At 38.3% G+C, this 15,166-nt stretch overlaps 1 protein-coding gene across 2 annotated transcripts in view; it reads left to right on the forward strand.

The window, feature by feature from the left end:
- The window catches only part of CCDC192 (coiled-coil domain containing 192), a 227,998-nt gene extending 225,878 nt beyond the window's left edge, over window positions 1-2,120 (forward strand). The window contains exon 7 of one of the 2 annotated variants that reach the window (XM_054488027.1): window positions 1,664-2,022. In XM_054488027.1, coding sequence (XP_054344002.1) covers window positions 1,664-1,950 — 287 coding nt within the window. In that variant the 3' untranslated portion in view covers window positions 1,951-2,022. Of the gene's footprint in view, window positions 1-1,663 lie in introns of both variants that reach the window. The other variant, XM_054488026.1, reaches the window with a different exon arrangement.
- Window positions 2,121-15,166: the final 13,046 nt, after the last annotated feature.

The following is a 15,166-nucleotide window of genomic DNA, read 5'->3' on the forward strand; positions in this document are numbered from 1 at the left end:
AGAGCAGAGAATAGCCTGATGTCTCCTCTTATCACTTTTGTGAAGCCAAAAACACCCTGCCCACTGTGCAATAAGCTGCCAAAGATTTTACCCCTTGATCCCTTGGGAACATGATGACTGCCAATTAATTTTATTTGTTGAGAAATGGGTTATTTTTACGGATTTTTTTTTTTTTTTTTGGCCTGCATGCACTACTACAGCAAAGCTGGTCCATTTTCAGCAGGTGTGTAAGTACCTAATAGCAGCAGCTTTTGTATCTGAGACTGACAGTACTGTTTCTCTCAGGTGAAGCTGTGAGATTTGTTTTCACTGGGAATCTCATAAATGCAGGACCTCAATTGTAACAACCTACCGTGGAGACCACGTGTCAGGTTCATTCATACATGCCATTAGCTCCATTAGTGCTGAAATGATATCCAAGCCTTTGATATCTCTTCCTACTTACACCTAAGTCTGCCTTTTATATAGCTCAGAGACATTTAATGCTGGAAATTTCGAGAGTGGTGGGGTACTGCTAAAGGCTAGTAAGATGGACTTGAGTTTAAGGAGCTGCATTTTTTGATGGCCTAGAGAGGTGTGTTTTCAAAGACTCCTTATGGCCACTCATCTTTTATCTCTTTGTGGAACCTCTCTCTGTCCTTTCTTACTCAGGCCTTTATCCTCATCTGAGGGGTTAACTGATAGAAATTGATAAAGGATAAGCTTTCAGGTCCAAGAGGTATCTGTGATTTTATTAAGAAGTGCCAAAAAGACTTCAGGCCTAAAAAAAATGAATCTGTATGGGAAATACCATGCTAATAGAGTTTTCCTGGATCACCTCAAATTGCACCCTTGCCGACTCTAAAGCTGACTTGGGTTAAGAAACTAGTCTTTCCTCATCATCACTTTCCCCAGAAAGGGCAATGGCAACCTTTTATTTATTTATTTATTTATTTATTTATTTATTTATAGACAGAGTCTCGCTCTGTCGCCCAGGCTGGAGTGCAGTAGCATGATCTCGGCTCACTGCAACCTCTGCCTCCTGGGTTCACGCCATTCTCCTGCCTCAGCCTCCCGAGTAGCTGGGACTACAGGTGCCTGCCACCACGCCTGGCTAATTTTTTTGTATTTTTAGTAGGGACAGGGTTTCACCATGTTAGCCAGGATGGTCTCGATCTCCTGACCTCGTGATCCGTCCGCCTCGGCCTCAAAAAGTGCTGGGATTACAGGCATGAGCCACTGCGTCCGGCCCTCATTTTTTATTTTCAATTGAATTAAAATTCAAATCAAAGCATAATTCTACTTGATAATAGCTCTTGTGAAAGATTCTTAGGGAAAAGAATAACATGAACGTTGGGATGGCCTTTGTTTGTAGACTGGATTTTCATGAATTATTCCCATGGTTAACTGAAAGTTCAATGCATATAAACAAGAGTTGGCAAGGGCTGATTCTGTACACTCTCAAGAGGCTCCCAAGTTTTGTTTTGTTTCTTTTTTCATGAACACCCAGAATCTTTTCTCTCACTGGATCCAGATTTTATTCTCAGGGTATCTAACCAGATGATGCAACATCTGTGCTCTCTTTTAAGAACGTGAGAAATGAAGCTTTTTCATTTTTCCTGTCTTCGACTTCTGGGAAATCTATTCAAAACTGCTCAGACTTTCTTTTTCTTGTTTGCTTTAGAAGACAGCTCGCTGGAAGGGTTCTGTGGAGGTCTCCCACCTGTGGAAGAAGGTGATAGAAAAATTAGCCTGATAATGGAACTGTCGACCCAGGTTTCCCTTCAGACTGAGAGAATTACTCAGCTGAAAGAAGTTTTGGAGGAAAAGGAAAGGAAGATTCAGCAGCTGGAAGCTGAGCGGAGTCCCCATCCTCCCCAAGAGGTCAAGGACCCTCCAGGATGTTTACCAGAAGCCCCAGTTTTCTCTGCTCATGACGTCCCTCCTGTGGTCTCTGATGAGAATTTGTAAAGATTCCCAGTAAGAAAACAATAAAAGTTTATTGTGTCATCCAGGTAAAGTCCGATCCCAAATAGCCTCCTAGGTGACAAATTCAAGTTCAAGTTCATGTGTTTGAATGTATACTGTAATGTTCATATTGGAAGGAAACAAAATAAAGGAAATGTTCAAGAGCAAACACTGAATGTTTCCCCTTTGGACAGCAATAGTCACGTAAACCACACAGCTGTAGAATACTATGTTTTTAGACATTCCTGGTAGCAGTGGGGGAGGGAAGAAAACAAAACTAGACAGATGGTGAAAGAACTTAGCATTATCCTCTTACCAGAGATTTGTCACACTGCAAGGGAGGGGTGGCACCGACCCCGTTTAGTATGCAGCTCTATTGTGAACAGAAAGCTGTCGCGGAGGGCCAGCTTCAAACTGGTGAATGCGCGGGTACTAAAGAGTAGGAGCTAAAGAGCAGGAGCCGTCAGCAGAGTAAATAGCCATGAGGTCTGTCCTTTCATGTCCTCAGGAGTTTATTCCTTTATGGCATGCATTTTATTAACATTAGCAAGGATAGAAAGGAAATAAAACTAAAGCAATAAAAAAACTAAAAATGGGTGAATCAAAGATGCGTTCCTTTGGGAAAAGTGTCCTGGTACAGCAGCTCCCTGGGAAAACACACAACACTGATTTTTCCCTTTGGAACAAGACTAAAACCAAAGCAAAATACAATCTTCTGTTATGATTGTACCAATGAGCTGTGAACAGTGCAAAACACTGGCAGGAATAATGGAGAATGAGCAATGGAAAGCTGCCCTGTAATTAATAGAATAAAAGAAATCGGATCATATTCCTCTTCCACTCAACCCCCTCAAATAAACTATTTCCCACTCAAAGGGAGCAGCTAGGCACTAACTGTGAGAAAGACTTCGGTCCTTAGTTCTTACTGTTCTGGTACAGCATGACTCAGGCAAACAGCTCTAGCTCTCTCATGAGTATGACTGTAATGCTAGTTCTCGATTTAATTCAACCAGTTCAACAAATCCTCATCAAATACTCTTCTATCTGGAAGGCACAATTATAGATGTTAGAAATCACAGCAAACATGAGAATCACAATTTTCACCATCCAGAAGTTCATAGACACACAAGGATCTCCTTAAAGTAAGGCCGATTGTATTGAGAGATGGGAAATGGGAGAAGGGAAGTGAGTGAACGTGGGGTAAACCTGATCAGCATCGCTTCAGCAGAGGTTCTCAGATACACTGAGCATGAGTAATCAGCAAGAATGTATATTCCTGGCCTCTAGTTTAGGGCCCAGGAATATGCATTTTAATAAACACATGTGGTATTCCTGATGAATTTATTCCAGAAACTACATTTAGGCCACATTGGCTTAGGGATGGCTTCCAGCAGACCTATTATACTTTTGCTCCCAGACTAATAGACGATCCCCAGAAGGAGATTTCTCCTTGAAATCTGGGATGAGTCTTCTACTCTATTTACCTATTGCATAATCTGATTATGGATCCCAACTATGTACAAAACAGAGTTTCCAAATATGATTTTTCAAAAACAAAAAAGGAATTAATTGAGTTCTTGACTCACATAAGATGACTTGTTGATATTTACTCCAGAGGTTCACTACCCCATCACCAAAAAACACCAAAAAAAATGGGTCCTATCAGTAGCCTCTGTTTTCAACCAGAGCAAGAAATTTCCCATATTTGTATTTAACCTTAGTTTTGCCTACAATGGCTACAAGTATGTACAGGTGCAGTTCTATATCAGAAATGAAACCAACTCACTGATCATGAATATACACTACCCCAGAAAGTAGTTAAAAGTACCTCCTTATCTTTTCCATAGGGTGTACTTCAGTCCCTACAGAATCCACCTCAGAAATCCCTTCTCGCTGGTCCCTCCTTTTTCTCACCTCCCCAAAACCCATGATTTCCCTGATCTTTTCTATTTCTCTGGCCTAGGTGTCCCTGTTGCAGTCATGAAGGGCTCATTGCCCCTGACACTGTAGTGAGACTGAGGGTTAGCATGTTCTTACTGTGTATTTGTAGGAGAAAGCTTTAAATCCTTCCCTTTGTTAAGAGTGGACCATCTGCAAGACAAACTGTCATCTCCACAATTTTGCTGTTATTATGCTAATCAAGTTTCCATCTCTTTATTTTACCAAAGATTGTCTTAATCTCATGGGATATTGGGAATGAGATATCCCAGTCTCACTATAGGAAAGTAGAGAGAGAGAGAGAGAGAGAGAGAGAAATTTTCATCACATTCCAGATAGCAGTGTGTTAACTTCTAGATCAGTTTCCCCTGGCTAATGCCATGAGTAGCCCTCAGTATGAAAGCAGCCTTACAGTTGAGATAAAGTAACAGGCAGAGCAGGAGCTGCTATTAATAATTAATTGAGCCTATCACCTCTAAATATCCGAGGACCAGCCACCAAAGAAGAAAGCATCAGGGGTCATATTACCCTGCAAAACCATCTTTACAAGAAGCTGATCTTGACTCAGGTCTAGGTTACTGCCAAATTAGAAGTGGGGAGGAAATTTGGCCCAAAGGTATGAATAGACTACTCTCTGTTAGGGACATCTTGGTAACAAGAAATTTTTAAGTATCCAGGGTTGGAGGAGAGGGGATGGGAGGAGTGTTATTGGCCTCTGAGAAATTTATTCTTTTCCTTTATTTGTTTATTAATTTAACATCATTTAGAGACAGGGTCTCACTCCATGGCCCAGACTAGAGTGCAGTGGCGCGATCATAGCTCACTGCAGCCTCAACCTCCTGGGTTCAGGCAATCTTCCTGTCTCACCCTCCAGAGTAGCAGGGGCCACAGGCATGAGCCACCACACTCAGCTAATTGTTTTAGTTTATTATAGAGACTGGGTCTTGGAATGTTACCTAGGCTGGTCTCGAACTCCTGGCCTCGAGCAATCCTCCTGCCTTAGCCTTCCTAAGCTCTAGGATTACAGGCATGAGCCACTGTGCCCAACCTGAGAAATTCAAAAGTGGAAAAATTCATGTTCCCAGCCGAATCTCTTTGTGATTGTACGCCCCAAAGTTCATTTCTATGTTCTGCCAAACCTCTAGAGAATTGAGTAGTAAACTTCAAATTGTGCTAAATACCTGGTTCAGACGAACTGAAAATCAGATTATAGCCTACACTGTAAACACAAATCTCATTTTCTTAGAGCAAATCGGGTTGCTGAGGCAGTTCACACTGATCATTAAAATATTGCGTATAAATATAACAAAACAATTAATATGCTAATGATCCTATTTTTTAATGAAAATTCAGCAAATCATCAGGTAATATATCTGATTCAAAGATAACTGAAAATCCAGGAAATAAGGTGCTTAACAAGAGTAACACAAGCCATTCTCTAATAGTATAAAAACATTTACAGAACTATATACATAGTTTTAAATCTCCTTTTTCACCTGGCATGAACTTTTCGCAGACAGAAAGTTAAATATGTAACATTTCTAACCAATTTAGGTAAATGTCGGATTTAACAATTTAGTTTCATTATTATATTACTGGACTTCCAAATACTTTCATGGAAAGCTGAAATCATAGCAATAAACTTGTTAAAAATTAGCAGAAAAGCAAGCCATTGGAGTAACTGGCCCAGGGGTTTCTCTAGTATTCAGTTCAGCAAAAGGAGATAAACTATAGTACTTTCTAAGTGCATTTCTGGAAAAGAATGAATCTAATCCAATTCTAATTATCTCCTATACTCTCTCTGCTTATTTCAAAATCCAATCATTTTCTTCTATATTACACTGAAATAAATAATTTTTGGTTTAATGCAATAAAAAGAGAATTGTTGATAAATGTTATACGGTTAAGTAAAAATAATGTTTATTTGGCAATTATCAAGTATAGGAACTGCAAAGACAAAACTACTCTAAAAGGGTTTTTTAAACATTTTAAAAAGACTTAGGAAACCAAATGTTTGAGATTCAAAGCTTGATTCTCATAATTTGAAATTAAACAACAAGAAAGAACAGACAAATTACAAAGAAATAATTATTATTTCTCCATGGTTTTACAACAAAATTTTTTATTAAGATTTCCCACACACAAGAGAACTTTCCTGCTAAAAGAGGAGAATCGAGCTCAAGTAGGAAATAACCTTTTTAAAATAGAAGAACAAGTACACTGGGACAAAGTTCACAGCAAAAGACAGGCCTCGCCATGAAATTTCCCACACCTAATGAAATTAGGACTTTTATGGTAAAACAAAACAAAACAAAAAACAGTTCTTATTTTCAGTTTCCCAAAGAAATCATTTTCAAAGCCAGACACTCTCCCTCTCCCCACCCTCCACCCTCCACCCTCAAGTAAGCCTTGGTGTCTGTTGTTCCTTTCTTTGTGTTCACACGGACTCAAGGTTTAGCTCCCACTTATAAGTGAGTTTAGATCACTTATGAGTGAGAACAAGTATTTGGTTTTCTTTTCCCTGACATTAATCTGCTTACGATTATGGCCTCCAGCTTCATCTATGTTGTTGCAAAGGAAAGGAGCTCATTCTTTTCTATGGCTATAGTATTCCGTGGTATATATGTACTATATTTTCTTTATCCAGTCTACCATTGATGGGCATTTAGGTTGATTCCATGACTTTGCTATTGTGAATAGTGCCGCAATGAACATATGTGTGCATGTGTCTTGTGGCAGAACGATTTATATTCCTTTGGGTATATGCTCAGTAATGGGATTGCTAGGTCAAATGGTACTCTGTTTTAAGTTCTTTGAGAAATCGCCACACTGCTTTCCACAATGGCTGAACTAAGTTACATGACCACCAGCAGCACATAAGCATTCCCTTTTCTCTGCAACCTTACCAGCATGTCTTATTTTTTTGACTTTTTTTTGTTTTCTTTTTTTTGAGACAGAGTCTCACTCTGTCGCCCAGGCGGGAGTGCAGTGGCGCCATCTCGGCAAGCTCTGCCTCCTGGGTTCTCGCCATTCTCCTGCCTCAGCCTCCCAAGTGGCTGGGATTACAGGCGCTCGCCACCATGCCCGGCTAATTTTGTGTATTTCTTAGTAGAGACGGGGTTTCACCATGTTAGCCAGGATGGTCTCGATCTCCTAACCTCGTGATCCGCCCACCTCAGCCTCCCAAAGTGCTGGGATTACAGGCGTGAGCCACCATGTCCAGCTTTTTTTGACTTTTTAATAATAGCCATTCTGACTGACGTAAGATTGTATATTATTGTGATTTGGATTTGCATTTCTCTAATGATTAGAGATGTTGAGCATTTTTTCATGTTTGTTGGCCACATGTATATCTTCTTTTGAAAAGTGTTCATCCCCTTTGCCCACTTTTTAATGGAGTTGTTTGTTGTTTTCTTGGTAATTTGTTTAAGTTCCTTATAAATTCTGGATATTAGACCTTTGTAGGATGCATATTTGGCCAATTTTTTCTCCTCTTCTGTAGGTTGTCTGTTTATTCTGCTGATAGTTTCCTTTGCTGTGCAGAAGCTCTTTAGTTTAATTTGGTCCCATTTGTCAATTTTTGTTTTTGTTGGAATTGCTTTTGGTGTCTTTGCCACGAAATCTTTGCCCCGAACTGTATCCAGAATGGTGTTTAAAAAGGTTATCTTGCAGGGTTTTTATAGTTTTAGGTCTTAACATTTAAGTCTTTAATCCATCTTGAGTTTATTTTTGTATATGGTGTAAGGACAGGGTCCGGTTTCAATCTTCTGCATATGGCTACCTAGTTATCCCACCCAGACATTTTTTGAATATAGCTAGTGTCCCACCATTTTTTGAGTACAGCTTCCTTTTCCCATTGCTTGTTTTGTAAACTTTGTCAAAGGGCAGATGGTTGTAGGTTTGTGGCAGTATTTCCAGGTTCTCTATTCTGTTCCATTGGTCTATGTGTCTGTTTTTGTGCCAGTACCATGCTATTTTCATTACTGTATCCTTGTAGCGTAGTTTGAAGTCAGGTAATGTGATGTCTCCAGCTTTGTTCTTTTTGCTTAGAATTGCCTTATCTATTTGAGCTCTTTTTTGGTTCTGTATGAATTTTAAAATAGTTTTTATTTCTAATTTCATGAAGAATATCATTGGTAGTTTAATAGGATTAGCAATGATTCTCTAAATTGCTTTGGGCAGTATGGTTATTTTAGCAATATTGATTCTTCCCATTCATGAGCATGGAATGTTTTTCTATTTGTTTGTGTCATCTCTGATTTCTTTGAACAGTGTTTTATAATTTTCATTGTAGAGATCTTTCATCCCTCTGTATCTAGTTGTATTCCTAGATATTTTATTTCTTTTTTGGCTATTGTGAATGGGATTGTGTTCTTGATTTGGCTCTCAGTTTGGATGTTGTTGGTGTACAGAAATGCATAAATGATTTTTGTACATTGATTTTGTATCCTGAAACTTTGCTGAAGTTGTTTAGCGGATCTAGAAGCTTTTGCAGAGACTATGGGGTTTTCTAGGTATAGAATCATATCATCTGCAAACAGAGATAGTTTGACTTCTTCTCTTCCTATTTGGTTGCCTTTTCTTTCTTTCCCTGGACTGAGTGCTCTGGCTAGGATTTCCAGTACTATGTTGAATAGGAGTGGTGACAGAGTACATCCTTGTGTTGTTCCAGTTTTCTAGGGGAATGCTTCCTGCTTTTGCCTATTCAGCATGGTATTGTACATTTTCAATAACATGAGCTTGTGGCAGGATGACATTTAATTATCTGACCATTTCCATCTCTATGGTTTACTATTGTTTTTTGTTTAACAAAGAATGACCCTTAGTGCACAATTCCAATAGTACCCAATCTTTCTGTTCTTGGATGGGAAAATCACATGGCATGTGGTCTAATAACTCTTTAATCCATTTTCCTAAATGTCACAAATAAGCTTCACCAACAGTTCATTACCTGATATCACCCTTTTCATATAGCATGATGATATCACAGGCAATGGATGATAGCAGAATGGAAGAGAAAGAACTAGCCCTAAACCAGCCCTTTGTCATATGAGGTCCAAGCAATGATAACAGTGAGTTATCATTAAAAGAAAAATGCTGATAATATAATCTTTGGCCTTGTAATAAAAAAGTGTGCCTTATTGCCTAGCTCCTACTGAAATACAGTTGGTGTGGTGATAGTGAAAGGAACAACAAATACCCATCGTGGATGCCCACTATCTTGTTCCAGACCTGCATTTACTAACCATCAGCTATATATATATATAGGAATGTAACTAATATTTACACAGCAATTTACAGTTACTTAAAACATTTCAAATAGATTATTGTATTTGATCATCATGAGAAGGTTTTAGCTAGATAACTAGTCCTAACTTATAAAAAGAAAATGCCAGAACCAGGATCTGTAGCCCCCAGGCCAGTATACATTTCATCACTCACCACTCCTGTGCAGTTAGACAACAAAGATATTTATTGCTTATACCCCCTTTCTCAAGTCAGCCTCCATCCCATTTATAAGAAAAACAGTTTTCCATGGGTATCTGCTTTCTCATGCTTGCTCCTCTATAGGGGTCCAAAAAGTGGTCCAGATTCAACTGACCAATTGTTTGGTTCAGCACAGAACAGTGTTTTGTTTTTTGTTTGCTCATTTTGTTTTATTTTGTTTTGTTTTAAAGTAAATTCTTTTAAGAAGGGTAGGGGCTGCACTCTACAGTTTGCTCCAGGTTCCACCATTTCCTGTTGGTTTATGCAGTGCTGCTTAAGGCATTTGTCTTGCCTGCCTTGTCCTATAGGTGTGTAAACCCTGCCTGAAATACTCTCAATTGTGTATACCAGGTCTGATTTAGTATGCTGTGGTTGTGAACTTTTGATTTATAGTCTAAAATAAACATTCAAAATGAGTGCATTACATCCTACATTTAACATTAATACATATTTCCAAATGTATAATAAAGAAGGAAAAGAAAATCTAAAGAAAGTTACTAAGAGCCCACTGCCTCATTCTCATGACTTCAAGACAGCTTATAAATCTTTCTTTTTCAATCTGTTTTGCATGCGGTGGGGAATTCTGATAGCAAAATGTCATTTTATCCACATCACTAGCATAAGTAAATAGGTAAGTGATTACTACCAGAACCAGCATTTTCTGAAGGCAGGAGACCCACATATAGACATTCTACTCACTTGATCTTCAAACTTCCCTTTAAGGTCAGTGGCCTGATCTCACAGACTTCAACTATATGTCCTAGAACCTGGGTTATTCAAGCCTAAATGACACCCTCTGTGGGATACCAGAAGTCCTATAAAAATCTGTATTTAGGAGGAAATGTTCTCAATACACGCTACTTTACAGACTGCTTAGTATCTCAATCTGTACATCTGCACTCAGATATATGGTGACTTCCATCTTGAGAAGTAGGTATTTGCATTCTCATAATTAAATGACCATTTTTGTGACTTTCTAATATAAAGGAAGGCATCTCCAAAGATGAATTAAAGTCATAACTCTAGAAATCCAGCTGCTGATAACTCATATGAAAGTTTTGTATGTCTTTTTGTTTGTTTGTTTGTTTTTTGTTTGTTTGTTTTGAGACAGGATCTCACTCTGTCACCCAGGCTGGAGGGCGGTGGTACAAGCATAGCTCACTGCAGCCTTGAACCTCTGGCCTCAAGCAGTCCTCCCACTTCAGCCTCCCTGGTAGCTAGGACCACAGCCATATGCCATCACACCTGGCTAATTTTTTAATTTTTTGCAGAGATGGGGTTTCAATTTATTGCCTAGCCTGGTCTTGAACTCCCTGAAGCAATCCTTTTGCCTTGGCCTCCCCAAAGCACTGGGATTACAGCTGTGAGCCACCAAGCCTGGATTCATATGAGAGTATTTAAGCTAAAACAAAGTCTCTTTCTCTGCCATACCATCCTCTACTATTCAAAGACTTACAGAGCAGTACCACTATAAGCTGAAGTATAAATCTTCTCATCACACTGTCATTTTTGTTAAAATTATCTATCAGAGTATATATTCACTCATTCACTCAAGAAAGTTACTGAACACTTATTCTGAGCTTGTACATATCATATGCTCTAGCAATCATGTCAGATGTCTAGATTTAGCCCAAAATTTTACATAGAATAATATAGTTTCTTATTACTGCCGCAGAGATGTTTACTATACCTTTTAAGCTTATTAAATAGTGGGTTCAAGAAATGGCTGGTAAAAAGAAATCAGGAGAAGGAGAGGTTTTCTATGCTATAGTTTCTCTTACAAATATATTTGAAATTGATTAGAAGGAACTTTTTTAAAAATTCCCCATGCTCTGGACCTTCTGGAGAGGATGAATTCTACTTTGTAGGGGCAGATAGTCTTCAGAGAGCCAGGTCATTTATCATCTTCAGTAGATTGCAGATTCAGGCACTCAGATGAAGGTCTAGGGCTTCAGTCTGCAGATTCAGATTTCTGAAGGAAGGTCTAGGGATACAGAAGAGCAGTGGCTTCCTTTCTTCTCTACCTGACCTCCAGCGTAGCAAAGATGCCAAGAATTTAAATTAATCCGATTATCCTCTGGGAGTTACCCAATCATACTATTTTGCCATAGAAACTTAGACCCATTCCATGAGGTTATTCTCTAAATTTCTGGTTGCTACATACTTTAATAAACTGAGATTCTGAAGACAGAATTTATTTTTTCCTTCTTGGTGTTTGCTCTGCAGTTGTGAAATATAGCAGTTATCTTGTAAAGATGTCAGAGTGCCTGTGAGTCAGGAGCTCAGGCTGTGGAAGGGCTAACTATAATGGAGGGAGTTGTTTCAAGCATCAGAGCATAGTGATGCTTGCCTGAGACCCCATCCAATACTGAAATTCAATAGGCCCCTAGAGTGATGTATAATTTGAGAGAGCTTATTCCCATCTGCTACTTTTTCAGCAAGAACTAGAGAACTCAATGTTTACTGAGAAAAAGGAATTAAATTTTTAAAAGAGAGCCTGTGTCTATAAGTAAATTTCCTTTTTAGTAATTAAAATTGGAAAATAAAATAGTTGCATTACAAACCAAATGCATGGAAAAAATCTTCCAGGGAATCAACCCCAAGAAACATCTGTTCTCATCAGTACTAGTAATAACACTTAATAGGTTGGGATATTTGTGATTTTTTCCCCATAGGGAAATGTGTGGTAAATCTGTAAGTCATAAGTCCCAGCAAACAAACAAACATTCTACTGATTTAGTGAGCTCTCTACAGAGTAAATCCATGGATGAAATGAGATATGTTACATTACAATCGAGATATAAGTTTTTTTTTCTTTGTACTACAATAGTTGTCCTATATGTTTGATTCGACTAGAGTTTTTCCAGATGTCTTAAGTAGGCACGATTAACTGTAATAGCTAAAGACTAAACAGGAAACTACTGATCTGAACTTCTTTAGCACTTCACCCAGATAAACGAAAAGAGAGAGTTAAAATTTTTGTATTATTTCCAGCCAGCACTGAGGCAGTGAAGTTTTGTTATGAGTCTGGTGAAAATTACCCCAGAATAAGGTTGATTAGAACTTCCCTTAAAGTGAGATAACTTGGGAAAGCACACCCATATTGTGTCTTACACCAATCAGATGCTCATAGATGCTTCTTCCTTCTCTTCTGGTGACCAAAGTTATGGTGGAGTATAGTGGCTTCACAAAATAAACAACTGAATTGTCCTCCCTGTCAGAGAGCATTTTATAAGAGTCTTCATTCTGTTCCATTTCTTTGAAAGAGTTCTACAGAATCACAGTGGGTTAGATAATAAAATGGCACTGATACACCTTTCAGCCTGAAAATAATCCACACATGATTAAGGAACTAACATTAAAAATTCATTGAGGGCCAGGCACAGTGGCTCATACCTGTAATCTCAGCACTGTGGGAGGCCGAGGTGGGCAGATCGCTTGAGCCCAGGAATTTGAGACCAGCCTTGGCAACATGGTAAAACCCCATCGCAACAAAAAATACACAAATTAGCCAGATGTGTACCTGTTGTCCCAGCTACTTGGGAGACTGAGGTGGGAAGATCACTTAGGCCCAGGAGGTGAAGGTTGTAAGGACAAAAACAAAAATTTGAAATCTTGCAATACTTTTTCATCTCCAGTGGTAGATTTTTTTTTTTCTTTGAGAATGGGTATCACTATGTCATCCGGGCTGGAGTGCAGTTGTTCAATCACGGCTCACTGCAGCCTCGATCTCCTGGGCTCAAGGCATCCTCCCACCTCAGTCTCCCAAGTAGCTGGGACTACAGGTGTGTACCAGTGCTCCTGGCATTTTGTTTTGTTTTGTTTTAATTTATTGTAGAGACAGGGTCTCAGTATGTTGCCTAGGCTGCTCTCAAACTCCCAGGCTCAAACTATCCACCTGCTTGGCCTCCAAAAATGCTGGCATTGCAGGTATGAGCCACCATGCTTGGCCAACAGTAGATTTTAATAAGTTGTGAGTATAGAATGTAATACCTAAAGTAATCACTTAACAAAAGCTATACAAAGAAATACACTTTAAAAATGGTATAGTGAATCAAAATTGAATTAAAAAAATATTCAAATAACACAAAAAAAGACAGAAAAAAGAAAACAGAGAAAAAGAAGAGCAAACAGAAAATAAGAAACAAAATGGAGACTTAAACCCTGTAATAGCAGTGGTTACATGTAAATGTAAATGGCCTAAATACACAGATTAAAACATAGATAATGGTAGACTAGACAAAACTATATATCAAACTATATAATGTTCAATATATAGTTTTAAGAAACTCATTTCAAAAATAACAACATAGACTGATTAAAATTTTTTAAATAAAAAGACATGCATTATGCAAACAGTGATCAAAGGAAAGCAAGGGTGGCTCTATTAACAAGAGATAAAATAGGCTTCAGAGGAATCAAAATCACTAGCATGAGAGAGGAACATTATACTATGATTTTAAAAAAGTCAATCGACCAACAACACGTAGCAATGCTGAATGTATATACACCAAACAGACCTGCAAAACACGTGAAACGAAATCTGATCAAACTAAAAGGAAAAATAAACAAATCCAAAATTATAGCTGAAGATTTCAACACCCCTCTTTCAACAATTGATGGAACAACTAGACAGAAAATCAGCAAGGATATAGAACTTAATGGCACTATTAATCACTAGAATCTAATCAACGTTTATAGAACACTCCACTCAACTAAAGAAGAATACACATTCTTCTTCTTTTTTTTTTTTTTTTGACAAGGGGCCTCGCTCTGTCGCCCAGGTTGGAGTGCAGTGGCACGATCTCAGCTCACTGCAACCTCCGCCTCCCGGATTCAAGCGATTCTCCTGCCTCAGCCTCCTGAGTAGCTGGGAATAGAGGCGCACGCCACCACACCCAGCTAATTTTTGTAGTTTTAGTAGAGGCAGGTTTCACCATGTTGGCCAGGATGGTCTTGATCTTTTGACCTCATGATCCACCTATCTCGGCCTCCCAAAGTGCTGGGATTACAGGTGTGAGCCACTGCACCCGGCCATAATACACATTCTTCTTATGTGCCCATGGAACATATACCAAGATAAACCATATTTTGGGCCATAAAACAATCGCAAAAAATTTAAAAGAACTGAAATCATATAGATAGTGTTCTCTGACCACTATGGGATTAAACTAGAAATAAATTAAAGAACAATAATAGGAAAATCTCCAACTTGGAAGCTAAACAATATACGTAAGCCATGGGATAAAGAAGTCCCAAGAAAAACTTTAAAAGTACATTGAGCTAAATGAAAATGAAAATATTACTATTAAAATTTGTGGGACATTTCTATAGCAGTGCTGAATAGAAGTTTATAGCCTCAAATGAAATATTATAAATGAGGAAAAGTCTCAAATCAATAGTTAAGGTTTCTTCTAAAGAAACTAGAAAAAGAGGAGCAAAATCAACCCAAAGCAAGCAGATGGTATGAAATAATAAAAAGAAGAGAAGTCAATTAAATAGAAAACAATAAAACAATAAAGAAAATCAATGAAAAAAAGACCTAGGATTTTTTAAAAAATCAATATAATTGACAATTTCCACAAGACTGACAAGAAAGAAGACACAATATGCAATATCAGTAACAGGGGATATCAGTATGAACACCAAAGGATAATATGAGAATACTAGAAACAAGTCTATAAATCTAAATTTGACAATTTAGATGAAATGGACCAATTCCTCAAAAAATATGAATTACCACAACTCAGCCAATAATGAAATAGACCATCTGAGTAGACCTATAAATATTAAG

Source organism: Pongo pygmaeus, chromosome 4 (assembly GCF_028885625.2).
Source record: "Pongo pygmaeus isolate AG05252 chromosome 4, NHGRI_mPonPyg2-v2.0_pri, whole genome shotgun sequence".
In the NCBI taxonomy this organism is placed as follows: Eukaryota; Metazoa; Chordata; class Mammalia; order Primates; family Hominidae; genus Pongo; species Pongo pygmaeus.